Source organism: Pongo pygmaeus, chromosome 19, assembly GCF_028885625.2.
Source record: "Pongo pygmaeus isolate AG05252 chromosome 19, NHGRI_mPonPyg2-v2.0_pri, whole genome shotgun sequence".
Lineage (NCBI taxonomy): Eukaryota > Metazoa > Chordata > Mammalia > Primates > Hominidae > Pongo > Pongo pygmaeus.
In genome coordinates this window covers 3,924,237-3,951,611 of record NC_072392.2, presented here as the reverse complement: position 1 = coordinate 3,951,611, position 27,375 = coordinate 3,924,237, and the positions used below count along the sequence as shown (strand labels likewise).

General features: G+C 50.0%; 2 protein-coding genes across 4 annotated transcripts in view; one reads left to right on the top strand and one right to left on the bottom strand.

Moving 5' to 3' along the window:
• Positions 1 to 35: 35 nt before the first annotated feature.
• LOC129018101 (neuferricin) lies at positions 36 to 22,293 on the bottom strand. 3 transcript variants are annotated; one of them, XM_054459319.2, is made up of 4 exons: positions 21,423 to 22,261; positions 15,383 to 15,523; positions 9,620 to 9,806; positions 36 to 7,641 (listed from the first exon to the last, which is right to left on the bottom strand). In XM_054459319.2, the coding sequence occupies exons 1-4, from the start codon at positions 21,670 to 21,672 to the stop codon at positions 7,425 to 7,427; spliced, it is 795 nt and encodes a 264-aa protein (XP_054315294.2). In that variant the 5' UTR covers positions 21,673 to 22,261; the 3' UTR covers positions 36 to 7,424. The 3 variants fall into 3 exon arrangements, with proteins under 3 accessions (XP_054315294.2, XP_063511826.1, XP_054315295.1); XM_063655756.1 differs by having other exon boundaries at positions 6,929 to 7,641; positions 22,203 to 22,293; XM_054459320.2 differs by lacking the exon at positions 21,423 to 22,261 and adding an exon at positions 19,366 to 20,340 and having other exon boundaries at positions 6,929 to 7,641.
• The window catches only part of ZZEF1 (zinc finger ZZ-type and EF-hand domain containing 1), a 137,884-nt gene continuing 132,694 nt past the window's right edge, over positions 22,186 to 27,375 (top strand). Inside the window, exon 1 of the mRNA XM_054459311.2 lies at positions 22,186 to 22,892. Within this exon, the coding sequence (XP_054315286.2) occupies positions 22,539 to 22,892 (354 nt within the window). The 5' untranslated portion in view covers positions 22,186 to 22,538. The remainder of the gene's footprint in view (positions 22,893 to 27,375) is intronic.

Sequence of the window (27,375 nt, the reverse complement as noted above, 5' to 3'; positions counted from 1 at the left end):
TCCAACATTTTTCAGGAACATGCTGTTGACAGCAGTAAAAGTAGCTATTTTATGTATTTATTTTTAATTTTTAAAAGTTTCAGTAGGTTTTTGGGGTTCAGGTGGTGTTTGGTTACATGAAGTTCTTTAGTGGTGACTTCCGGGATTTTGGGGCACCCATCACCCAAGCAGTGTACACTGGACCCTTTTATCCCTCACCCCAGCCCTTTACCCTGAGTCCCCAAAGTCCACTGTATCACTCTTAAAGCCTTTATGTCCTCATGGCTTAGGTCCCGGAAAGTAGTTATTTTAAACATAGTAGCTGCCTGAACTCACTGTGCTCTTGGCCCAGATTTCAGCTCCTAGCACCGAGCGTGATCACCGAGGCAGTCTTAGTCACCGTCACCTGACCCCTCTGAAGTTCTCAAGAGGATCCATTCATGATGAGCTTTCTGCTAGCCAAGGCATGAAGGGCGACTGGCACTGTGGGCTTCAGAGAATACTAAGGACGGTTTCAGGGCTTGCAAATTAAAATCTAGTGATCCATAAAGCCCCTGTACAAATCGTTACCAATCAAGCAGCTCACGTGGCCCTCACGCTTTCCTGAGCTAATGTATTCCCTTTTTCCTGTCTTCCATTTTGCTTACCCCTAGGTCAGACTAGCTGTGGTGATAGAGCTCATAAAGCTCACTCTCCAGTGGCTTTTCTCATAGTTAATATGCACTGTTAAGTGTTTCCACATGACAATCCCAAGTAATCCTCACAGCTACCCTTGAGGCTAACAGTGCTAACCACACTGTCACTGGTTATGATAAGCAAAGCACAAACAGTAACCAGGCACATCAACTTCCACACATTTGCCCAGCCAGGAAGAGCACTGGGTTTATCAACTTCTGCATGTTTCCCCAGCCAGGGAGAGCACTGGGTTTTAGTTCTGCTTTTTCATTCATTAGCTGAGAGTTCTGGGCGAGTTTCCTAACTTCTTTGCCTCTGTTTCCCTATCTACATAATGGGGGCGGACCGTAGTCCTTACAGGGTTGCCTGGAGGAAGGTGATCAGTAATGTGTCCTCCTCATCCAGGTACCCAGATTCTGGTGTGTGCACCGCAGGCTCTTCTGGTAGTATCTGCTGCCACTGGAAGAAATCTGGGGGCTCTGGCAGTAGGAAGTACTCTCAAGGGTAGGGTCCAGCCTAGGGTCTTTGCCCTTCTTTGAGGGGCACCCACAGACTTCTGAGCAGGCACAGTCCTAACCTCCCCATTGGGGCCAGCTTTCAGAGTACAGCTTTGCCTTGAGCAAAGTGAGTGTGGGGCAGGGCAGGGGTCACGCAGTGGCTGAGCTGGGGTGAGGCGAGGGTCGTGCAGTGGCTCAGCTGTGACCAAAAAACCTCAGACTCTTCACTCTTAGATGTTTATAGAAAACTGTAATCTCAGAATGAAAAGGCAAATGTTGAAACTTCTTTAAGATGACTTCTTTATTTTTGGGTTTTGTTTGTTTTGGGACAGAGTCTCACTCTGTCGCCCAGGCTGGAGTGCAAAGTGGTGTGATCTTGGCTCACTGCAGCCTCCACCTCCCCAGTAGCTAGGACTGCAGGTGCGCACCACCACACCCAGCTAATTTTTGTATTTTAGTAGAGATGGGGTTTCACCATGTTGGCCAGGCTGGCCTCCATCGAACTCCTGGCTTCAAGAGATCCGCCCACCTTGGGCTCCCAAAGTGCTAGGATTATAAGCGTCCGGCCTCCTTCACAATGTTGGAGTGGAGTGCAGCTGCAAAGGCTTTGCCTTGACACTGTGCTCACTGGTGTGACAGAGATCAGACTCGCATCACAAAGCCCAGCTCTGTCACCCGACGGTTGATGTAACTATTAGAAGAGGTGGGGAGACATTTATGCCCCTTTTCTGGGCCATAACATGGGAACTTCTCAAGGCAGGCGTAGAGATGAAATGAGAACAAGGCCTGGCCCAGCAGAGTTGCCCAATATGTATGTTTTCTCCTTCCCTTCCTTCTACCCGCAAGTCTAAATGCATGCTCAGCCTAAGCTGAGCTCATCTGTGACTTCCATCAGGGCCTTGCCCTTCCTCTCCCCATGGTTTCGCCCAGGGCCACCTGTACTGGAGAGGGAAAGGCCAGGCATTTCTCCAGTAATTACCAGCTTCTCATGGCTGAGCCCTTCGGGCCATTAAAATGACAACCTATTCTTGCTGAACCTAATTCTTTGCTGAACCCTTTGCCCTGACATGAGAGATGTGTTACCAGATTAAGTAGGAAGGTATAAGTACCATAAGGTAAGTATCAAAAAGGAATTCTCAACTGAGCAAGGAACTGAGCAGGCTGCTGAAGCCAGCCAAGTCTGTCCTGGAGCCTGTGCACAGGGGTCTTGCATCAGTCAGAGATCAGGTACCCTCTAGGCACGGCCAGAGCCCGCAGCTGGCTGGAATGACTAATGCTTCTTGTTTGTTTTTTGACCTCACACTCTCCCTGCATTCCTACCGCAAGGACAGCCTCTGGCTGCTCTACTGGGTTTATTCCACCATACTATAAGTCCCCTGAGGTCAGAAGTCTTGCTTCCTCGACCACCCAACCCTAACGTGATACCTGGCACATAGTAGGTGCTTGGTAAGTTATTTGCTGAATGACTAAGGAGGACTAAATCAGGGGCAGTAACTAGTTTCCAGTTAGCCTGGAGTTGGGGGCTGTTTCTAGTTAATAGAGAAGTCTCAGCACTGAGCTCAGGGACTGCCTAGAACTCAGAAGAAAATCCTAATTTCAGCTCTTCTTTCTGTCTGCTCCTGGTCCTGCCCCAGGGAGGGCAGAGACATACAGAAATATGGAGGAGTGAAAACGGTACCAAATCAGGCATCCAGAGCTTTGAGTTCTAGGCTCAGGTCCATGCTCAGTGACTTCAGTTCTATGTGCCTTTGTTGCCTTATCTCCAAAAAGTGCGGTGGCTCACGCCTGTAATCCCAGCACTTTGGGAGGCCGAGGTGGGCAGACTGCTTGAGCCCAGGAATTCGAGACCAGGCTGGGCAACAAGGTAAAACCCCATCTCTACAAAAATAAAAAACTAGCCGGGCATGCTGGTACGTGCCCATAGTCCCAGCTACTCGGGAGGCTGAAGTGGGAGAATCTTTTTGAGCCCGGGAGGTCAAGGCTGCAGTGAGCTATGATCACGCCACTGCACTCCAGCCTGGGCAACAGAGTAAGACCCTGTCTCAAAAAAAAAAAAAAAAGACACAACTCTGCACGAACTTCCCACATGCTAGGCGCGGTGGATATAGGGGTACAGCGCTGAGTAAAGTGGATTATAGGGGCACGGTGCTGAGTCACGTGGACACAGGGGTACACAGCTGAGACATGGATATAGGGGTAAGGCTCTGAGTCACGTGGATACAGGGGTGCGGCGCCGAGTCACGTGGATACAGGGGTGCGGCGCCGAGTCACGTGGATACAGGGGTGCGGCGCCGAGTCACGTGGATACAGGGGTGCGGCGCCGAGTCACGTGGATACAGGGGTGCGGCGCCGAGTCACCTGGATACTGGGGTGCGGCGCCGAGTCACCTGGATACTGGGGTGCGGCGCCGAGTCACCTGGATACTGGGGTGCGGCGCCGAGTCACCTGGATACTGGGGTGCGGCGCCGAGTCACCTGGATACTGGGGTGCGGCGCCGAGTCACCTGGATACTGGGGTGCGGCGCCGAGTCACCTGGATACTGGGGTGCGGCGCCGAGTCACCTGGATACAGGGGTGCGGCGCCGAGTCACCTGGATACAGGGGTGCGGCGCCGAGTCACCTGGATACAGGGGTGCGGCGCCGAGTCACCTGGATACAGGGGTGCGGCGCCGAGTCACCTGGATACAGGGGTGCGGCGCCGAGTCACCTGGATACAGGGGTGCGGCGCCGAGTCACCTGGATACAGGGGTGCGGCGCCGAGTCACCTGGATACAGGGGTGCGGCGCCGAGTCACCTGGATACAGGGGTGCGGCGCCGAGTCACCTGGATACAGGGGTGCGGCGCCGAGTCACCTGGATACAGGGGTGCGGCGCCGAGTCACCTGGATACAGGGGTGCGGCGCCGAGTCACCTGGATACAGGGGTGCGGCGCCGAGTCACCTGGATACAGGGGTGCGGCGCCGAGTCACCTGGATACAGGGGTGCGGCGCCGAGTCACCTGGATACAGGGGTGCGGCGCCGAGTCACCTGGATACAGGGGTGCGGCGCCGAGTCACCTGGATACAGGGGTGCGGCGCCGAGTCACCTGGATACAGGGGTGCGGCGCCGAGTCACCTGGATGTAGGGGTGCGGCGCCGAGTCACCTGGATGTAGGGGTGCGGCGCCGAGTCACCTGGATGTAGGGGTGCGGCGCCGAGTCACGTGGATGTAGGGGTGCGGCGCCGAGTCACGTGGATGTAGGGGTGCGGCGCCGAGTCACGTGGATGTAGGGGTGCGGCGCCGAGTCACGTGGATGTAGGGGTGCGGCGCCGAGTCACGTGGATGTAGGGGTGCGGCGCCGAGTCACGTGGATGTAGGGGTGCGGCGCCGAGTCACGTGGATGTAGGGGTGCGGCGCCGAGTCACGTGGATGTAGGGGTGCGGCGCCGAGTCACGTGGATGTAGGGGTGCGGCTCTGAGTCATGTGGATGTAGGGGTTGAGTCATGTGGATATAGGGGTGCGGCGCTGAGTCATGTGGATATAGGGGTGTGGCGCTGAGTCATGTGGATATAGGGGTGCGGCGCTGAGTTGTGGATATAGGGGTGCGGCGCTGAGTCACGTGGATATAGGGGTGCGGCGCTGAGTCATGTGGATATAGGGGTACGGAGCTGAGTAATGTGGATATAGGGGTATGGAGCCGAGTCATGTGGAAATAGGGGTACGGAGCCGAATCACACTGGGGCTCTGTCCTCAGAATGTCTGAGGTCCAGTGCAAGAGGATGATAAGAAGTTTATGGTAAGAGCCCACTGTGACATGAGCACAGTGCTATGGGAGCAGGGAAAGTGCCTCTATAGCTCACTGCTGGCCCAACAGTTAATGAAGGCTCCCAAGAGGGGCCTGATTGAGCTGAATATTGAAGCAATACAGGGTGGATGAATTCACTGGAGGAAGAAGTGTCATTCCAGGCAAAAGAAACAGCTTGTGTGAAGGCACTGCAGACGTAACGCAGTGAGAGGGAGGCTGGACAGGAGGTGCACACGGGAGGAGATGGGAAAGGTACAGGCCTAAGAGGAGAGGGGCCACAGAAGGGCCTCGTGTGGCACGCAGCAGAGGAGCTGGCACTCAGTCCTTATAGATCAGGGGAGCCTCTGAGGAGGCTTAAATGGGGGATGCCTTGATCATCTTTAAGAAAGAGCTTGGCCAGGCGCGGTGGCTCACGCGTGCAATCCTGGCACTTTGGGAGGACGAGGTGGGCGGATCACAAGGTCAGGATTTCAAGACCAGCCTGACCAATGTAGTGAAACCCCATCTCTACTAAGAATACAAAAATTAGCTGGGTGTAGTGGCACATGCCTGTAATCCCAGCTACTTGGGAGGCTGAGGCAGGAGAATCGCTTGAACCCAGGAAGTGGAGGTTGCAGTGAGCCAAGATCGTGCCACTGAGGTTGCAGTGAGCCGAGATCACGCCACTGCACTCCAGCCTGGGCAAAAGAGCAAGACTCCATTTCAAAAAAAAAAAAAAAGAAAGAAAGATGGCTCCCAGCAGTATGGAGGAGGGATTGGAGGGAGTACAGTTAGGATCCTTCAGTAATCCAAGTGAGAAATGACAGCCTAGGCCAGAGGAAGAGTACTAGGGACAGATAAGAGGGAAGGGAAAGGAGAGAATGAGGGAGGCAGAGCTCCCAAGACCTGTAGGCGGGTTAGGAGGAGGGAAGGGAGGATGGAGTGTGATGGCTGCTCAGATGCTGACTGTGCGTGTAGCTGGTGGTGCCGTTCACTTGGAGAACTAGCAGCAGCATGGGAGGGGAAGGTGAAATGCTCTGGAAAGCTGCCTGGAGTAGAGGTGCAGGTTTGACGGTCTAAGTAACTGCCGGATTTGGTGTGAGAGGAGCCAATGGAAAGGGGTTTGTGGAGGCAAAATGGGGTTCTCAAGGCAATTAAGAAGGAATGGGCAGACACAAAAAGGGAAGCAGGAGAAAGCCCAGCGAGGGTTTCATGGAGGACCCCACGGTCCACAGTGTCCAGTGTGACAAAGGTAAGAACTGGATGTCACCACGCAATGTGCCAATGCAGAATTTCTCCTGATTTTTAGAGCAAATGGGGCTGAAAAGCAAAGCTAGTGAGTATAAGCCAAAACTGGAGTTGAGGGAGTGTTTATGATGTGAGAGAAGTGAGCCGTTTGATGCATACCTGGGGGAAGATCCAGGAGGCGGGGAGAGGTTAAAGGTACAAGAGGGGAAGGTGAGGAAGATGGTGGGGGCAGGCAAAAGGAGCCATGAGCCAGAGCCCAAGTGTAAGGAACAGCTGTGGCCATAGGGGCAGTGAGCCGGGTCTGCCAGTGAGGGGGAGGCAGCCTCCATTTTCTAGTCTGTGAATCTGGAAAGCGATTTAGTGAAATGAATGATGGAGAAAAAGGAGACAGTGACAGAGAGGGAGGAAGCTAGTGGATGTTGAGGGTGAGGCTGAGCGGGAAAGGGAGCCGGGTAGAGGCTCTGACGAGGCGATGCACAGAGGCCGTGGAGCGCTGTCTGTGGTAGTGCTGGTCCCACTTCTCCGTCTGAAGTAGGAACACTCCTTGCCCCCATCTACCTTAACAAGTAGTCAAGAGGTAACAGGTATGACATTTGCCAGATGACCCTGGACATACAAACCACTGGGCAAGCAGCAAGCCCAGCCACCTTAAGTTTGCAGCCTTGCCCGAACTTTAATGTCATGCTAACCAGTTACCTTGTTAGAGCTGGGAAACCACCTTTTGCTCAAAATGCAGACTTCCTGCCTTTGAAAACACACCACACCTGATTTTAAGTGCTTAAAGGAGAGAAAATGTCGTTGCTTTAAATTGTTGCTTTGTTCAGAGACATCTGGATTTGCTATATCCATACAAGCAAAAGCTTTTCCAATTCCAGAATCAACCCACACTGATTTGTTATTGCCTCTTACTGTATTGGCCCAGCTGTAATCAACGCAGCAGGCTTTTGGTTGTAAATTCAAGTGGAAATTGAGTTGGTCTTATTTGTGCCTGTTGATACCTGAGGGCTGTGAGGAAGATGGCCGGTAGGTCAAAGGGAATAGTGGTGAAAAGCTGACCAGTACTGGGCAGGTGGCCGGCTGTCCCTCAGGCACCACAACGCCGAGCCACGGTCAGGGGCATGAGCCACATTTGCAGAATACAGCCAGAGTCCTTCCAGACCCTCCTGATTCGCCCCAGGGGGCATCCCAGGGCACACAAGTGTCAAGGGCCTACTCAGGTGCTTGGCAGAGCTCTCTGTGTGTTATCAACAGAAAAGGCTATGGCTTAGAGTGGGAAGGAGCATGTGATGGCTAGCGGTGGGCAGCCTGTGTACTCCGCCAGGTTTGGGTGGTCCAGGTCCCCACGATTTCTGTGTGGAGGGTTGTCCGGCATCTGGTCACTAGGGGGGCCGGTGGTTCTCACACACACGCAGCGGGGCTCCTTAGCACCTGGCTTATACAGCTTCCTGGGGACGCCAATCCAGTCTCTGCTCACACCTCCACTAAGGATAGACGGAAAGAGGACTTCTTAAACGTGAGAACTCATGAGTCTCTGGGAAGGGGAGAGCAGGAAGCAGAGAGCCAGGCCTTCTGAAAAGTAGAAGCCTACCAGAGTGTTTCCCAAGGCAGCAGGCTACAGCGCTCAGCCCCTGAGCCTTCATGCTCTCTCCTAACATCCTTCAGCTTCCCCTGCAGGGCCAACACCACCTTCCCCAGGCCCAGGGCACAGTCCATGGTTCCTTTCACTGTGCTCCCCAGCCCCTGCCCTGCCCCTTCTTAGGAGGCAGTACCACGTTCCTGCACTGGTGGTAACAGCTGTGAAAGGGCTTCCCCTGCTGGCCTGTGAGCTTCTCAGAAGCAGTGTCTGGGTGTGACTGTCCTCTTCCTTCCCCACTACAACCCAGCGCAGGCCAGGGTCTTCACCTTCTTCTCTGGGGCACTTGGGTGGGGGTGGGCAATTGGCCACCTGGGTCGGCCTTCTCTGGGAAGCCCTTGGCATAGAGTGTAGCTGCAAGCTGTCCTGTGCCCCACAGGTCCAGTCCTTGATGGCACTAGGCTTCAGACATGGAGGATTCAGCTATGGCCCAACAACCTGAGCAACCTCCTATATCTTGGGCAGAGGGACCTTGCCCATCTCAGGGTACTGGGTTCAGTCTCTGGTGGACTCACAGGCCTTGCAAAAAAGAAACTGAGGTTCTTGGAACTGATACCTCAGACAATTTCCGGTGCCTGTTGTCAGAGAAACTGCCACCCAGTGAGAAAACATCCCACTTCTAGCTTACCAAGAATAAGGCTGTCACCCAAATGCCTCCCTCTCCCACCCAGCCTCCATCCCATCATTGGTGATCCGTACTCCACACCTTGTCCCTGCCTTCGGCACTTGTTCCTCTCAGTCTAATGGGAGACACACACAGGTGAACAGAAAACAACAACCTGAGCTGAGGCACAGGGATAGGGCCCCTCAGTTCACTAGGGTGGTCCTGGAAGGGTTTTGTGGGGAAGGCAGAGCCTGAACTACTCAGTCATGAAAGCAAGAAGAGGTTCAGGAGACAGAGGGGAAGGCTGTGGGGAGGGAAAAGGAGGCAGTTCCCAAGGAAGCAAAGTCAAGCATCTGAACGCACGCAGGCCTCCTGGAGTCTCAGAGACCAGTGCTCTCTGAGGCTACCTGCATTCAGGCCTGTGTCACAGGAAGGCCCACGCCTATCTTAGCTTCTCTCCATAAAGTGAGCAGGCCAGGTTCTCACAGTCCCCTCTTTCTTGAGATGACACTGGAGAAGCTGTCTCTTCAAAGCTAGCGGCCAGGAAAGAAGGAGCTTTCCTTCCTGCTGCCTTTGCCCTTGCTCCCCTCATTTAAGGCTGAGAACTCCGAATTTGCAGTGGTTTTTTTTGTTACTGTTTTTTTGTTGTGTTGCCCAGGCTGGACTCCAACTCCTGAGCTCAAGCGACCTGCCTGCCTCCATCTCCCAAGTAGCCATGACCACAGGTGTGGCCCATAAGCCACCATGCCCGCCTCACCTGTTTTTAAGACAGCAGTTGAAGCCATCACTGCATGTACCCTCTCCACCTCCTCGTCCCTCTCCTATAGACAGGCATGATTTGTGCTGTCAAACAGGAAACCAAAGCCCGTAGGTGGCTGAACAGGCCAAAGAAAGCAAGAAATCCTGCTCGTGCCTTCTCATTCCCGGGCCGAGGTTGTGTCAGCAGGATCTCTGGAGAATTTGGAAAAAATAAAAAGATGCCCAGGCCTCAAGTCCAAGCCTCAACCCATTCAGTTGAGTGGAGTGAGGTCTGACCATCCGTAATTTTGGCAATTCCCCAGAAGATCTAATATGCAGCCAAAGTTGAGAATTATTATCAGTATTTTGAAAAAGCTCCCCGGGGTTAACAATCAATTCCTGAATTCACTGAATACTGCAGGCAGGATGGCCTAGGAGTTGGATTTGGGACAGGCAGAAAGGAGAAGAAGGGGAGCCTGCTTACCTCTTCTGGGAGCACCAGAGCCGGCTGCCCCTGGCTGAGCTCCATTCCGCGTTGCACGGCGGGAATGTCTGCTTCTCTTGCAGTTCTAGTTTGTTGGACTCCAAGCCTCCGGTGATCACAGCTTCTACCCGGGTCAGTGCCGGGGTAGGCAGCCCATCCTCTCCGTAGAACCGTCCTATCACCCTTCCTGTGATGGCATGAAGGCAGGTGTGAGTGAGAGTGAGGGTGAGAGGGAACACTTAGCTGCTGAGGCAGGGGTGGGAAGGCACAAGTTCCCAGGATTTCTGACTTCAGTCCTGCTGGTGCATGTTTAATAAGAACTTCTACTGCAGGCACTCCTGGTGCCTTGCACACCAACCTCTTAACACCCTACAAGACCCCACACAACTGCATCCCTCTTCTAGCCGTAGAGTCCTTCAGTACAGAAACGATCAAACCTCTCTCACTTCCAGACAATGCTTCCCCGAGGGCAGAACCATGTGTGATTCATTTCTCCATGCTTCCATGTGCTTGGAGCACACGCTGGGTATTCAATTAATGTTTGATGAATGAATGGCTTATTGGCTAACATTTTTTAAATGTTTATTATAATAGAGATGGGGTCTCACTCTGTTGACCAGGCTAGTCTTGAACTCCTGGGCTCAAGTAATCCTCCACCTCAGCCTCTAAAGTGCTGGGATTACAGGCATGAGCCACCATGCCCAGGCAGGCTAACATTTTCGCAGCTCCATTTTCCCCAACATCAAATTATTTTGCTTTATACGGGTCATTTATTGAACTCAAAATGTCTGGCACTATACTAGCACTACATATATATATATATATGTACATATATGTGTATATATATGTACATATACACATATATGTATATATATATACATATACACATATATGTATATATATGTACATATATATACACATATATATATGTATATATGTACATATATACATATATATATATATTTTTTTTTTTTTTAGACAGAGTTTCGCTCTTGTTGCCCAGGCTGGAGTGCAATAGCATGATCTTGGCTCACCACAACCTCCGCCTCCCAGGTTCAAGCGATTCTCCTGCCTCAGCCTCCCGAGTAGCTGGGATTACAAGCGCCCGCCACCACACCCAGCTAATTTTTTGTATTTTTAGTAGAGACGGGGTTTCTCCATGTTGGCCAGGCTGGTCTCGAACTCCCGACCTCAAGTGATCCACCTGCCTTGGCCTCCCAAAGTGCTGGGATTACAGGCATGAACCACGGCTCCTGGCCACCAATATTTTTTTACTCCTCCTAACAAACCTATGAGAGAAATAATTGTTCCCTTATTTGTAGGAGAGAGACTGGGAGGTTAAATAACTTGGGGTGGTCTACAAAGCTAGCAAATTAATCTGGCTCCAAGCCCATGCTCTCCCCTCCATTGCTCTCTTCTGGCTCAGTCCCTCAGGGGACGTAAGTGAGTAAAAACTGGTTTTCCTTTAAAATGCCTATCAGAATGTTTCCTTATAGATGAGTCTCGCTCTATTGCCCAGGCTGGAGTGCAGTGGCTATTCACAGGCATGATCACAGCTCATTATAGCCTTGAACTTCTGGGCTCAAGCAATCCTCCCACCTCAGCTTGTTGAGTAGATGGGGGTACAGGTGTAAGTCACACTGTGCCCGGCTTTAAAATACCTGTCAGAATTTGTAAAAGTCTAAGCTATGGCAGCAGCCAGCAAGTGGTCCACCAGCCTACAGGCCAGAAGAAAAACAGGTCAGTTCTCTCAGTCCACGGTCCTAACGTAGCCCAGTCCTGAGGTGCAAATGGCCTTCAGAGGCAGCACCTGCCACAAGGCAAGAGAAGCAGAAAGGAAACACTTGAGGGAGGTGCGACCTAGGAGGGAGCAATCCCTAAGAACTAGCTTTACCTTCGATTCTAGTGGCGCATATGTTCAGCGCATCTGAGATTCAGCTTGTCTCTCAAGTCCAACGCCCTCCCTGACTTTCCCAAATCCATGTTGCCTCTAGCCTGTGACCTGGATTAGGAGGCTGATTCCTCCTCCTCTACATCCACATCATACTCCCTTCCTTGCTGTCTGATCGGATCCATCAGAAAACCTTGTCAGTCCTACCTCTGAACAGATCCTGATTCCGTTCACTCCTTTCCACTCCCACTGCCATCACCCTCCTCCAAACCACGGACTGTGGCAGTGGCCTCCTAACTGCTCTCTGGTCAGCTCATGCCCTGCTAGAGTTCTCTGTCCATAAAACTAGGGGATCTTTTAAACATATGAATCATACCATGGCACTCCAACGCCTGATTAAAACCCTTCAATGGCTTCTTAAAGCAGACAAAAATGCACATTTCTTATCAAGGCCTCTAAGGCCCTGTAACCATTTAACTGATTTGCTTCTTCAGCCTCTTACAAGGTACGTCCCCCCTCGTTCACTGGGGGCTCCAGCACACTGGCTTCCTTTCCATGGCCTGGCCGTGCTTCCCCACTCCCCACCTTCGCACTGCTCTTCCCTGACCCGGGACACTCTCCCCAGGTCTCGGGGTGACTGCCTCCCACTCACCTGCCCAGTCTCAGCTTAACGGTCACTTTCTCCAAGAAGCCACTCCTGAGCATCTGCTCTAAAGGAGCCAGAGCTCCCAAACATGTATCACATCACAGTTTGATGCATGGTCCTATCTGGAGCTGTTCAATCTGTTAACTTGTCTATGATGGACCTCTCTACTAGTGAGGCCCAGTACTCAGAACAGCTTAGCGCCGGGCGCACTGGCTCACACCTGTAATCCCAGCATTTTGGGAGGCTGAGCCGGGCAGATCACTTGAGGTCAGGAGTTCGAGACCAGCCTGGCTGACATGGTGAAACCCTGTCTCTACTAAAAATACAAAAATTTGCCAGGCATGGTGGTGCATGCCTGTAATCCCAGCTACCCAGGAGGCTGAGGCAGGAGAACTGCTTGAACCTAGAAGTTGGAGGTTGCAGTGAGCCACAATCGTGCCACTGCACTCCAGCCTGGGTGACAAAGCAAGACTCCATCTCAAAAAATATATAAATAAATAAAACAGCTTAGCATAGAGCATTCACTTTAAATACTTATTAGATGAATAAAGAAAGGAATCAGGGCCCGAGTCACAGGCCTGCAGTCTATGAGTTGGCCTGGCACAGAACTTCCCACTACGGGGGCTGGGGTGTCTGTGTTATATGGTGACAAGCCTGTCTTCGGTGAGTTTCTGACATGAGACCCAAAGACAGGACAGTAGTAGCAGAGGCAACAGAGGAGTTCTAGAATCTGTCATGAGAATGGTGATCACCAGTGGCTGCATCTCCAAGCCAATCCTGTATCCACAGCATAACCAAGGCCATCTTGTTTTCCCTTGAGGCCTGGCCATGTTGGCTGCCAAGATGGCTTCCTGGCTGTCCTCACTTCAGTATGTACCCTTACAATAAACCTTCATCCAGTGATGTATCCTGAGGGTTTCTGGTAACCTGAAAGAGACTAACATGGCCCCTATCCTACAGAATGAGCTAACAGGGGCAGGAACTGGACTCGATTCATCCCTGGACCCCCTAAGGATGGAACCCATAACTTATGAGTAGTAGGTATTCAATAAGATCCTGACATCAACTCAAATCCTTCTGAGGCATTTCCCAGCACATGCGCCACCCCATCCTCAACACATTATACATCATTCAAACAAGACCAGTTCACTTGTCACACCAAACGCATCCGAACACTTCTAGTGTGGTCCCAAATCTTAGCATGAAGTATTTGGCCTGGCATTCTTTGCCCATTTACAGGACTCTGTTTTTTTTTTTTTTTTTTTTTTTTGAGACAGCGTCTCACTCTGTCACCCAGGCTGGAATGCAGTGATGTGATCTCGGCTTATTGCAACCTCTGCCTTCCAGGTTCAAATGATTCTCATGCTTCAGCCTCCCGAGTAGCTGGGATTACAGGTGTGTCCCACCACACCCAGCTAATTTTTTGTATTTATAGTAGAGACATGGTTTTGCCATGTTGGTCAGGCTGGTCTTGAACTCCTGACCTCAACTGATCCGACCACCTCGGCCTCCCAAAGTGCTGGGATTACAGGCATGAGCCACCGGTCTGGACTCCATTCTTATTCTTTTTCTTTTGAGACGGAGTCTCACTCAGCCACCCAGGCTGGAGTGTAGTGGTGCGATCTTAGCTCACTGCAACCTCCGTCTTCCAGGTTTAAGCAATTCTCCCATCTTAGCCTCCTGAGTAGCTGGGATTACACGCAGCCGCCATCATGCCCGGCTAATTTTTGTATTTTAGTAGAGACAGGGTTTCACCATGTTGGCCAGGCTGGTCTTGAACTCCTGACCTCAGGTGATCCACCCACCTCGGCCTCCCAAAGTGTTAGGATTACAGGTGTGAGCCACCACTCCTGGCTCTTATTCTTTTCTATTGGGTTTTCTTTTCTTTATTAACCCAGTAATGTTTCAACCTCGGTTTGACAACTTCATTGGGAAAGGGAAGAACCCAGCCCTCTGAAGTGCAGGTGAATAGAGGTCAGTGCCTTCAGTGGTAGACAGGCTTGTGGTCTCAAGACTGATCTTGGGCAGACAAGAGAAAATGAAGAAAGGTGTGCTGCAGAGGCCCACAATGGATGGACACAAACTTTAGATATTATGAAAAAGCCTTGACTGATTGGATGTGGAGGGAGCTGAGGTGTTAATAAAAATGCCAAGGTTCTCAGAAAAGGTAACTCAAGCAGTGATGACAGAAGCAGAAATTCAGAGGCATTAAGGAAAGAATTCTTCCAAGTTAGACCTGTTTCGATGGTGAAGTGACACTGGTGTTCCTCAGGAAGTCAGTCATGTCCAAGTAGGACTCCAGTGAGAGGTGGGGGCTGCAGATAGACAGCAGAAAGGGCTACAACCATCCCAGTTGTCAGTACTTGTGAAGCAATCTAGTGTTTAGTGTCTTTCGTTGAGGCTGGAGTGCAGTGGCGCGATCTCAGCTCACTGCAACCTCCACCTCCTGGGCTGAAGCAATTCTCCTGCCTCAGCCTCCTGAATAGCTGGACTACAGGTACATGCCACCACGCCCAGGTAATTTTTGTATTTTTTAGTAGAGACAGGGTTTCACCATGTTGGCCAGGCTGGTCTTGAACTCCTGACCTCAAGTGATCCACCCGCCTCGGCCTACCAAAGTGCTGGGATTACAGTCATGAGCCACTGTGCCGGGCCTAGTGTTTAGAGTCTTTAACACTGCTTTAGGACACAGTTTGGTGTTGTCTCATTTGAGAAACAAGTCCCTTATGTAGCATCAGTAAGTAGCAAGTGCAGTACCCTACACAGTGGTTTGATTAGCATAACTACCACCTGGGAGACAGCTCACTCACGAAGTTTGTCTCCTCCTAGAGGACCAAATAAAAGGGGATTTGTCGAAACATAAATTCAGGCTTCAAGCCTTTCTGGCTGTGTGCTGAAGCCAGATGCATAGAGCACAGTGAGACAGGGAAGCTGCCCTTCTGGAGCTGGTTGTTCAAGGATGGTGCAAGCAACCACTGGCTGTGGCAAAACTGAGGCCAAAGCGAGCAGCTTAGTAATCCTCTCCCAAGACTAAGAGTGGGGGAAGCAGGTGACCATCCATCTCCTTCTGGGCAGCTCATCCCTATTCTAACAACCAGAATTTAAAGTAAAACAAATCCATGGCTGTTTTTCAGATTTTAACCTTGAACCCAATCCCTAAAAAATCTCAGCCCCCTAAAAACACTGCAGACAATCAAATGAAATGTATGACCTGTGGACTACTTACCAACACATACATAATTCTTCTCATAGAATGAAAGCCAATTTTGAAGTGTCAGCATCTCAGCGGCTGACAAATCAGATATATCATCCACAAGGCCTGCTTCAGAATAGTCCCCGGTCACAAATGCTCTGGACGCGTCTCGGCCTGAAAGAGAGAAGTTTCCATCAGATCCAGTTGTAAATGACTGACACTATCCCCACTCAAGAATCTATTTTCTTTTTCTTTTTTTTTTTGAGACAGAGTCTCACTCTGTTGCCCAGGCCGGAGTGCAGTGGCATGATTTCGGCTCACTGCAACCTCTGCCTTCCGGTTTCAAGTGATTCTCCTGCCTCAGCCTCCAGAGTAGCTGGGATTACAGGCACCCGCCACCATGCCTGGCTAATTTTTGTATTTTTTTAGTAGAGATGGGGTTTCACCATGGTGGCCAGGCTTGTCCTGACTTCAGGTGATCCGCCCACCTTGGCCTCCCCAAGTGCTGGGATTACAGGTGTGAGCCACCGCGCCCAGCAAGAATCTGCTGAGAAACGTCTCTTGACAAGCCCTACTCCTTATCCCCAGGGAAATGGGGTCCCCACTGTCTCCTCTGTGAAAGATGCTCCTGGACCTCGGACACATCTCTTTGGCATTGGTCATATTCTTTCATTTACCTTCGGCAACATTTAACACAGGTGACCACTTCCCTTGGCCTGATTTTCCTCCTACTTCTCCAGCTCCTCACTGTCTACCAGTCTTAGGGGTCAATTACCATCCACACCCTCACACTTGACAATCTTATCCACAGCTGTGGTTTCAAAGCCCACCTACAGGCAAAGACAGCCACATCTGTATCTTTAGCTCAGATGTCTCCCAAGGCTCACACCTATATATCCAACACCACTTAGATGTCTTACAGACATCACAATACCAAAATGTTCACACTGGCTGGGCGTGGTGGCTTATGCTCATAATCCCAGCTCCTCAAGAAGCCGAATAAGGAGGACTGCTTAAGCCCAGGGGTTTGAGCTATGACCATGCCACTGCACTCCAGCCTGGGTGACAGGGTGAGACCCCATCTCTCTCAAAAAAAAAAAAAAGTCCACATTGAAATAATGATTATCAGCACCCTCACAGCCAGGAAACCTGTATCTACTCCAGTATTGCCTGTCTCAGTAAATGCCAACCAGTTGCTCAATCCAGGAATGCAGTTCTTTTTGTGTGTGTGTGTGAGACGGAATTTTGCTCTTGTCGCCCAGGCTGGAATGCAAAGGCACAATCTTGTCTCACTGCCTCCTCTGCCTCACGGGTTCAAGCGATTTGCCTACCTCAGCCTCCTGAGTAGCTGGGACTACAGGCGCACACCAACATGCCTGGCTAGTTTTTGTATTTTTAGTAGAGATGGGGTTTCACCATGTTGGCCAGGCTGGTGTGGAACTCCTGACCTCAGGTGATCCACCCACCTTGGCCTCCCAAAGTGCTGGGATTACAGGTGTGAGCCACTGCATCCAGCCTGGGGAATGCAGTTCCCCCTATTTTTTTTTTTTTTTTTGAGCCTGAGTCTCACTCTGTTGCCCAGGCTGGAGTGCAATGGCACAATCTCGGCTCAATGCAACCTCCACCTCCCGGGTTCAAGCCATTCTCCTGCCTCAGCCTCCCGAGTAGCTGGGACTACAGGTGCCCACCACCACGTCCAGCTAATTTTTGTATTTTTAGCAGAGATGGGGTTTTGCCACATTGGCCAGGCTGGTCTCGAACTCCTGACCTGAGGTAACGATCCAGCCTTGCCCTCCCAAAGTGCTGGCATTAGAGGCGTGAGCCACCATGACCAGCCTGCAGTTCCTAACACTTCCTTCATCCCTCACATCCAGTCTCCAAGTCCTGTTATTTTCTGCCTAAGTAGTGTTCTTGTGTCAGTCTGCCTGTCTCCACCCACATCTAAGCAAGCCCAGGCTGCCATCCTTTCTCACCTGAACTCCTACAGCAAACCCCAAGGGAGACCTCCCTGCATTCATTCTTGCCCCACACCAATCTGCTCTTCATACCACACTCAACTGATACTTTAAACACAAACTGATCACGTCATTCTCCTGCCAAAGAATCCTCAGAGGCTTCCCTCTGTTCTACGAGAATGTCCAAATTCCTTAACACATCATTCATTGTCCTGCACCAGCTGCCACGAACGCTGCCTTGCCACATTTTTCTTTGTTTGTTTTTGAGACAGAGTTTCGCTCTTGTTGCCCAGGCTGGAGTGCAATGGCACAATCTCGACTCACCGCAACCTCTGCCTCCCGGGTTCAAGCGATTCTCCTGCCTCAGTCTCCTGAGTAGCTGGGATTACAGGTATCTGCCACCATGCCCAGCTAATTTTGTATTTTTAGTAGAGATGGGGTTTCTCCATGTTGGTCAGACTGGTTTCGAACTCCCAAACTCAGGTGATCCGCCCACCTTGGCCTCCCAAAGTGCTGGGATTACAGGCGTGAGCCACCACACCTGGCCACTGCGACGTTCTTTATTGTTCATTTTGCTCCCTTCCTCTCTCCTCCTCTTCGAATCAGTTACAGTCTCTGGTAACACCAGTACTTTTCCTTTTAACACTTTTCACAAAAATAATACATTAATTGTGTAATATCTATTTAATATCTATTTAATGTCTGTCTTTTCTACTAGTAAGTTTTATCAGGTAAGAAAACACACCAAACTCATTTACTATGGATTCCCCAGTGTCTGGTACAGTGCCTGATCTTTAGTAAATTCCCAGTAAATATCAAATGAATTAAATACATAGTTTTTTTCTTTTTTGAGATAAAGTCTCGCTCTATCGCCCAGGCTGGAGTGCAGTGGTGCGATCTTGGCTCATTGCAATCTCTGCCTCCTCGGTTCAAGCGATTCTCCTGCCTCCACCTCCCAAGTAGCTGAGACGACGGGCACGCACCACTGTGCCCAGCTCACACAAACATTTGTACATGAATGTTCATAGTAGCATTATTTATAACAGGCAAAAAAAGTAGAAAGAAACCAAAAATCCATCAACTGATAGATAAAATGTGGTATATCCATATTATTAGAATTATAGTATCTCTAGAATATTATTCGGCCATAAAGGAATAATGCACTACTACACGCTGGTACACCATGGATGAACCCCTGTAACATGATGCTGGGAGAAAGCAGCCAGACACAAAAGCCACATGTATGACTCCATGAAATGTCCACAATAGGCCCATCGACAGGAAAAGAAAGTAGATAGTGGTTGGCAAAGGAAGGAATGAGGAGTGACTGCTAATAGATAAGAAGTTTCTTTCTGGGGTGATAAGAATGTTCTAGAATTAGTGGTGACATTTTTACAAATTTCTGGCTATATTAAAAAAAAAACCACTGGGCCAGGTGTGGTGGCTCAGGCCTGTAATCCCAGCACTTTGGGAGGCTGAGGCAGGCAGATCACGAGGTCAGGAGACCGAGACCATCCTGGCTGACAAGGTGAAACCCCGTCTATACTAAAACTACAAAAACTTAGCCGGGTGTGGTGGCAGATGCCTGTAGTCCCAGCTACTTGGGAGGCTGAGGCAGGAAAATGGCATGAACCCAGGACACGGAGCCTGCAGTGAGCCAAGATCGCACCACTGCACTCTAGCCTGGGCGACAGAGTGAGACTCCATCTCAAAAAAAAAAAAAAAAAAAAAAAAAACACTGAATTTTGGCTCATACCTATAATCCCAGCACTGTGGGAGACCTAGGCAGTTGGATCACATGAGGCCAGGATTTCCTGTCCAGCCTGGCCAACATGGCAAAACCCCAACTCTAATAAAAATAAAAAAAATTAGCCAGACATGGTGGCACACGCCTGTAATCCTAGCTCCTCGGCAGGCTGGGGCACAAGAATATTGAACCCGGGAGGCAGAGGTTGCAGTAAGCCAAGATTGCGCTACCGCACTCCAGCCTGGGCTAAAGAACCAGTTTATCTCGACAAATAAAAATAAATAAATGAAAAGGTTGGGGGCAGTGGCTCACACCTGTAATCCCAACACTTTGGGTGGCTGAGGTGGGTGGATCACTTGAGCTCAGGAGTTCAAGACCGGCCTGGCCAACATGGCGAAAACTCATCTCTACAAAAAATACAAAAATTAGCTGGGCATGATGGTGCACACCTATGGTCCCAGCTACTTGGGAGACTGAAGTGGAAGGATTGCTTGAGCTTGGGAGGCAGAGGTTGCAGTCAGCCGAGATCATGCCACTGCACGCCAGCCTGGGTGACAGAGGCAGACCCTGTCTCTAAACAACAAAAAACCCCACTGAATTGTATACGTTAAAAGGACTTTACATCACGTGAATTACATCTCAATGAAAAATAAAATACTGAATGAACGAATAAGTGGACATAACTGCTTCCCAACTAGACTGTGTGGGCGGTGGGGAGCATGTTGCAGACATCCAGCCCCTGACACAAGGTAGGTAGTGGTAAATAAAGATGGTGAATGAATACCAGGAACACAGGAACTCAGTAAACAGCACAGCACACTGAAAAATAAAAAGCACTCCAGAAATCGAAGGTTTTATGCCCACACTTGTGCAAACATGCAAGGACAGCTCCCATAGCACGCAGCAGGGCAGCGCAACGAAAACTGCCTTCAACTAGCAGCGACAAAACACCGTGATTCCAGTCCCAGCTCTGCTTCTAACTCACTGTGTAGCCCTGAGTAAGTCCCTTCCCCTGCTGGACTATCTCAGGGGCTTTGCGAGACCAACTGGACTTCATTCGTTTTCTGTCAACCTTTGTATTTCTTTAGTACTCCCTAGACAGAGGGAAGTGGCTTGTATTTTAAGTGCTAGAGGCAGCTTCCCAATTCCCCTAAGATAATGACAAGTGGAAAATGCTTATTTAATATCAGCCTAGTAGCTGATCTTAGGCTTGCCCTGCACTTTTTTTTCTTTTTAAATTTTGCAGGTCAGTCCCGCTGGCTGGCAAGGCAACATCTGCAAAAAGCACTAGGCTGGCCGGGCACGGTGGCTCACGCCTGTAATCCCAGCACTTTGTGAGGCCTAGGCGGGCGCATCACAAGGTCAGGAGATTGAGACCATCCTGGCTAACACGGTGAAACCCCGTCTCTACTAAAAATTCAAAAAACTAGCCGGGCGTGGTGGCGGGCGCCTGTAGTCCCAACTACTCGGGAGGCTGAGACAGGAGAATGGCGTGAACCCGGGAGGCGGAGCTTGCAGTGAGCCGAGGTCGGGCCACTGCACTCCAGCCTGGGCGACAGAGCGAGACTCTATCTTAAAAAAAAAAAAAAAGAAAGCACTAGGCTGGTGGTCCGAGTCCATGTTCTGTCAGTATTCAGGTGTGAGGGTTTTAGGCAAATCACATCCTTTAACCCCCTCAGCTGTAACACAGGGACACCAGCATAAGCTTAATTTGACAAACGTTTCTTGAGGCCTAACATATGCACAACTTCGGTCTACGTATCAACGACTGTAAAGGTGACTGGGCCGCTTTCCTCTGCCCTAACCTTCTAAGGCAGGCAAACAGGTGCATCCCTACTAGAAGCAGGAATGACTCAGACCAAATGTACTATATGACGGGCCATAAAGTATTGATGCATGCTCATAAACCATGGATGAACCTTGAAAACACTACGCTAAAGGGTGGGGGGAATAAAGATTATTTCGGACCCGGGCATAATGAAGAGATGGTTGGAATTAGTAAGGAAACTGTGAGGGCAGGGGCGGGGCGGGATCTCATTTATCTGTGCGCTAAGAGCCCCGACAGAAGTCTGGCACACAGCCCGTATCCTAGGGCTTCCGACGGTGGGTAATGGGTAACAAGAGAGAAGACATGTTTCTCCAATATAAGTCACGCAGGGCGGTGCTGAATGACAGAGCTGGCCCACAGTCCCGCCAGAGCCAGAGAGCCTAGAAGGATGGTGCATGCAGCTCGTCCCGCCCGCCGCGCGGGTTTGATGGATGTGGGGTGGGGTTGGGGGGGAAATACATGAATAATGAACGAACGAACGACGCGCAGATGTTTACTGGCTCGCGCCAGCGGAGGGAAAGGCGTAAGCAGCCTCGCTGATACCTGCGAAGCCGCTATAGTGGGACCCAGGCTCGTAGTGCCTCCGGCCGGAGGACACATCGTAGACGCGGCCGAGCAACGCCAAGTAGAGGCCCGGGTCCCCTGGGCCGCCGCGGTAGCGAGACAGCTCCTCAGGTATGAAAAGGCGAAAACCAGCGCGGGGACCCCACCAGCCCATAAGCCATGCTACTGTCACCGCTGCTGCGGCTACAGCCAGGCCCAACAAAAGCCCACCGCCTCCGAGCCTCAGCATTTATATAGCCGCACCCGCTCCGCACTTCCGAAGTTGCAGCCTCTCTCTCTACAGCTAAGATGGCCGAGACGCCGAGCGTGACGTCATCGGCGCGCGCGCTCTCGCCCTTTCCCTCTCGCGCTAGTGCGCGCGCTCCCTCTCTTAGTCGCTCTCATTCTATCTGTATTCCTGGCACTGGCGAAAAGCTCGCTGTCTGCGAGTTTTTCCTTGTACTTTTTTTTTTTTTTTTTTTTTTCTGAGACAGAGTTTTAGCTCTTGTTGCCCAGGGTGGAGTGCAGTGGCGGAATCTCGGCTCACTGCAATCTCCGCCTCCCGGGTTCAAGCGATTCTCCTGCCTCAGCCTCCCAAGTAGCTGGGATTACAGGCACGCGCCCCCACGCCCGGCTAATATTTTGTATTTAGTAGAGACAGGATTTCACCACGTTGGTCAGGCTGGTCTCGAACTCCTGACCTCAGGTGATCCACCCGTCTCGGCCTCCCAAAGTGCTGGGATTACAGGCGTGAGCCACCGCGCCTGGCCCTTCTCGTACTTCTTGGCTTGCAGGTTGTCAGCCCCAACAAAAATGGCGGCAGCGGAGGCTGCGGAATGACGTAGATGTTGAGACAGACTCGTCTTCTGGGAAATCAAGGTTGCCTCCTTTGAGGCGGCGCTCCCCGCCTAGCTGTCGTGGGTTGGTGGAGGCCGCCTATCTACGTGACGGCGCCTTTGCGACAGCGGTCGTCGCTTGACGGCCAGGAAGCCGGAAGCCGCAGAGGCCGCCGTCGTCTCCTCCCCGTCCCCGCCCGCCGGCTGCTGTCGGAGGTTGACAGGTCGAGGCGGGGAGGCGGCGGCGGCTGGAGAGCCAGGCGCCCAAGACGGAGACCCCATGGGGAACGCTCCGAGTCACAGCAGTGAAGACGAAGCGGCAGCTGCCGGGGGCGAGGGTTGGGGCCCACACCAGGACTGGGCCGCGGTCTCGGGCACGACCCCCGGCCCGGGCCTCGCGGCTCCAGCGCTACCACCCGCCGCGGCGCTGCTGGAGCCGGCCAGGCTGCGAGAGGCTGCTGCAGCGTTGCTGCCCACACCCCCCTGCGAGTCGCTGGTGTCGAGGCATCGCGGCGCGTTGTTTCGCTGGCTGGAAGAGCGGCTGGGCCGCGGCGAAGAGTCTGTCACTCTGGAGCAGTTCCGGGAGCTGCTGGAGGCTCGCGGCGCCGGCTGCTCTAGTGAGCAGTTCGAGGAGGTCAGGGCCGGCAGGCGACTGCGGGGGTGGGGCAGGGCGGTCGCCCCCAGGGGACTGAAGGAAGAGGTGGGCATTTGCTTTGGAGAGGCCAGGCAGGGACCCATATGAGGTGTTTCCAGCTTTTCACCAGGCGTTTGCTTCGTCTCTCTTTAACCTATGTTAGAGGTCTGGAAAGCCTGCATTAGGCCGTCCTTGCTCTGAAGAGCTGGGCAAGCCCAGATGTCTCTGCATGTTGTAATGCAGACCTTTGTGCAGTTGATTGACGCTACTCTTTGGAGATCTTTTATCAGGTTCTCGAACAGTTTGGAGAGAAAAGAGATGTAAGGATAGGAGGAGTGGCGCTGAAAACCATTTTTTATATTGTCCTGTCCAGGTTTTTACACAGCACCTTCCGAATTCAGTGTGGGCACCGAATAAGTGTGGAAAAACAGTAGTAACATGCTGGAAAGGCTCACATTCTAAAACCTATCCTCCTCATGCAAAAACTAGCTTTTCTAAAATACATACTGGTTTGTAGATCCTTAAAGAACCATATATTAGACTCATTTAAACCTTCATAGGATCTGAAACTGATAGGCAAACACCAGGTTTCCTGTGAATACTTGTAATTATACAGTTCTTCATATAATCACCAAGATCATGTCTGTTAAATCATTAAGAGAGCAAATTGATTTGGCAACAAAATATTTTCCTTGGAAGGCATCTTGGGAGTTTATTTACTGGGCGCTTCACTTCGAGTTAAGAAGACTGATCAAGGGTGACCCAGTGAATCATTAGTAAAACAGACTATCACCTAGATCTCTTGCTTTTTTTTTTTTTTTTCTTTCTTTCAACTTTTATTTTAAATTCAGGCGTACATGTGCAGGATTTGGATTTGCAGATGTGTTACATAGGTAAACGTGTGCCATGGTGGTTTACTCCACACATCATCCCATCACCCAGGTATTAAGCCCAGCATCCATTAGGTATTCTTCCTGATGCTCTCTCTCCCTCCACCCGTTTTTAATGTCTCACTACCTCCTTCCTGGGATCCTATTTCTTTTAACTCCACGGTATGACCAAAAAGGTACTTATTTTGTGAAAGTAAGTCAGCCAGTCATGTAGAATCTTCAGTGGCCATGAAGGGTGTGTACATAAAGCAGTAAACCAGCGGGTACTTGTAATGCCTTTAAAAGGTTCTGTTCACCTTAAAATCAGAGGCTTTTAAAATATTTTAAGAATGTCTTCCTGTACATGGCCAGAATTCACATAATGTAGTTTGTGTGTTTCTTATGAAAAAAGTACCTTTAAGGCATCCCAGCCCTTAAAAGTAATAGTCATGGCCGGGCGCAGTGGCTCACGCCTGTAATCCCAGCACTTTGGGAGGCTGAGGCTGGAGGATCATCTGAGGTCAGGAATTCGAGACCAGCCTGGCCAACGTGGTGAAACCTCATCTCTACTAAAAATACAAAAATTAGCTGGGCATAGTGGCGGGTGCCTGTAATCCCAGCTACTTGGGAGGCTGAGGTTGGACAACCACTTGAACCCAGGAGGCGGAGGTTGCAGTGAGCTGAGATCACGCCACTGCACTCCAGCCTGGGCCACAGAGTGAGACTCTGTCTCAAAAAAAAAAAAAGTCATATTAGTTGGTGAAAGATCTCCTTTTTTTTTTCCCCCAAGAATATGCATATCACCTTCTCTCTAGTATCTACACGTATTATGAGAATATGAAGTGGTAGTGGGAAGAACCATGCAGAACTGTTGAAGGAGCTGGCACTTTGCAAATTTGAGCAAAGGCAAATGGAGAGAAACAACGTTTACGTTCTGAGAGTAGCTGACAGAAATAGAACTTTATGTAGAGTTCATAGGAGTCCCTTAATAGAAGGTCAAGAAATACTTGAGGTGTGGTCCAGAAATCACTCAGGGGTTGTGGCATTATTGTTCACTGAGCAAATGTTTATTGGGCGTATATTGAGTGCCACTCACTTGGATGACAGTGGACAAAGCAGGTACTTGCTTGAGCCCTAAGTGAGGTTAAATACACAAGTGGTGGAAGAGAAAGGTATTAACCCAGTAATTATAAGATATGGTGAGTGTTAACCGAGGGAAAGTATAAGGAATAGATAGCAAGTGTATTTAACCTCACTTAGGGCTCAAGCAAGACTTACCTGAGAACTTAACATTTCAGCCCGCAGGTGAATGGTGAAAGCAGATAGTGTTACAGGAGGTAGTAACAGGGTTTCAGGCAGAGGAAATTGTATCCACAAAAGTCCAAAGTCCAGAGAATCTGGAAGAAGTCTGGTATGGTGTATTAGGGATAGACAAAACTCTTTCAAGGGACAGAAAACCTAATGCATCAGTGGTTTAAACATAAAAAGAAACTGCTTTCTTATGAAAATGTCCAGGTAGGCAGTCCAGGGTTGATGTGGCAGTTTTATCATCATCAGGGACCTGGCTTCATCTGTCTTGTGCTGTCATCCTCCACGGACATCTTCCACTTAGTAATTCTATTGACTCCTGCTGTCATTTTCCACATTCCAACAAGCAAGAAAGGGAAAAGGGAAGGAGAAGGAAGGAGCCATGCCCACTCTCTTACAGGCATAGCTTACATCTCATAGGCCCAAATTCAGTCACATGGTCGCAGCTACCTGCAGGACAGGCTGGGAAAGATTCTTTTCCACGGCCATGTATTCAGCTAGAAATCAGGGCTTAATTGTTGAGGAAAGGGAGAGAAAATATTGAGTTATATTTGGCAGTCTTTGATTCACATAGCTAGGTCGTACAATTCTGTGAGTGAGGCTTAGTCAAGGTTTAAAAACCTGATTGTGATAATCTCACAGTGGCCACCCTCATGATGATCTCACTATGGCTGCTCTGTCTGTAAGGACTAGTAAGTTAGGACTAGCCAAAGAAGATAAGAATTAGCCATGCATTTGATTCTGTGCTTTAAGAATGTCTATCCTTAGTCTTGAATAAGTATATACTTTTGTGCATACTTACGCAGTTAATTCTGCGTTGTTAATCTACATCTAAGCTTTTGAGAATATACTATATTTTACTGCAAGATGAAAGGCTTGCGAAGTGACGTCGTTATAGTAGCAACTAAAATGACAAATTGTTTCCGTCATTCGTTTTTATAAGAGCTAACATGGTAAAACAGATTGCCACAGGTGTGCGTGGCTGATTATAATGCTGAGAGTTTCCAAGTGTTACATGTTTCTTCTTTGGCTTCCCAACCTGCGCCATTCGTGTCCACGCAGCTGTCTTGCTTTCACATTCCTGTGAGCTCAGTTACTTGAGGAGGTGTTATAAAGAAGTTCTTGGACCATGGACCAAAGTCGGAAACGTTATCATTTTATAATACAACACACCTTTTCTCATGGTAGGTGTGGTCCAGGGAGAAGGGACTCTTCAGTCTGCTCACAAGGAGCAATATTTAATTGACTGCCATGTAGAGGGGAAATAGAATTGAAATTAAGGTCTTATTTCACATCAGAGGTTATAGATTAGATATTTATGCTCTTAGAGTATGATTCTAGAAAGTCTTCTAGGGCAGAAAAACGTGCTGAGCACAGGATGATAACAGATGGCCCTTAAGTGAAATTTCATATGAATAGGTCATATTTTATTAATTTGCCACATAGTTTTGGTGCCTACTTTGTGAAATTCGTGAGGTGGTAAGCTCTAAGGGAAGGGGCTTTTTGATTCATCTCTGTTCATCGTCTTAGCACAGTCCTGGGTGGTTGCCAGTGCCCAGGTGCTTTGGGAGACTGTAGAAGTTGTAGTCCACACACACTCAAACCTCATATTTTATATTCAGTCTATAACCTTTTAATATTTCTTGACATTGAAGGAAACAGTTAAATATGGTTTTTGTGAAAACTTTAAAAGGTTTTTAGTCACTTTCGGGTTTACAGGAAGTTTGTAGAAAAGCCCTATGCCCATCTTCATATTATTATGTGAAAAGTATTAATCAACTAATTTAGAATGGCTTTGAGCCCAGGAACTGTGCCCGTAGGTATCTGCAGATGTGATTATCTGCGCTTTTAAGACTATCGACTGTAAGAGCTGTGTGTGTGCACCATAAAGCAACAGCAGGCTGCCAGCTTTTCTTGCCCTCAGCTGGGAGCCCTCAGCTGTCGACTACCCAAGGGACCAAATATGTATTTGTCTGAATCAGTTGAAGCCCACACATCAGCCTAACTCTCTCAGCTAATTTACCTTTCCCCCACCTGCACTAGCCCTGTGCTAGCTAGTGGGATGCCTGCTTTGTTCCTAACTCCCTTACCTAATTTATCTTCCCCCCGCCCCCTTGAGCCCTGTGCTGGCTACTGGGACGCCTGCTTTGTCCTGTGTATGGACCTTGCTATCAGTTCTTGAAGATTCCCCACCTTGGCACTGTCACCTGGTCAGCACCACATCTTCTATGGCATGATTCAGATAGTGTCTCCATAATGATGTTTTCAGCCCTACACCTAAGGCTCCTGTTACCTGTTCTGTACAG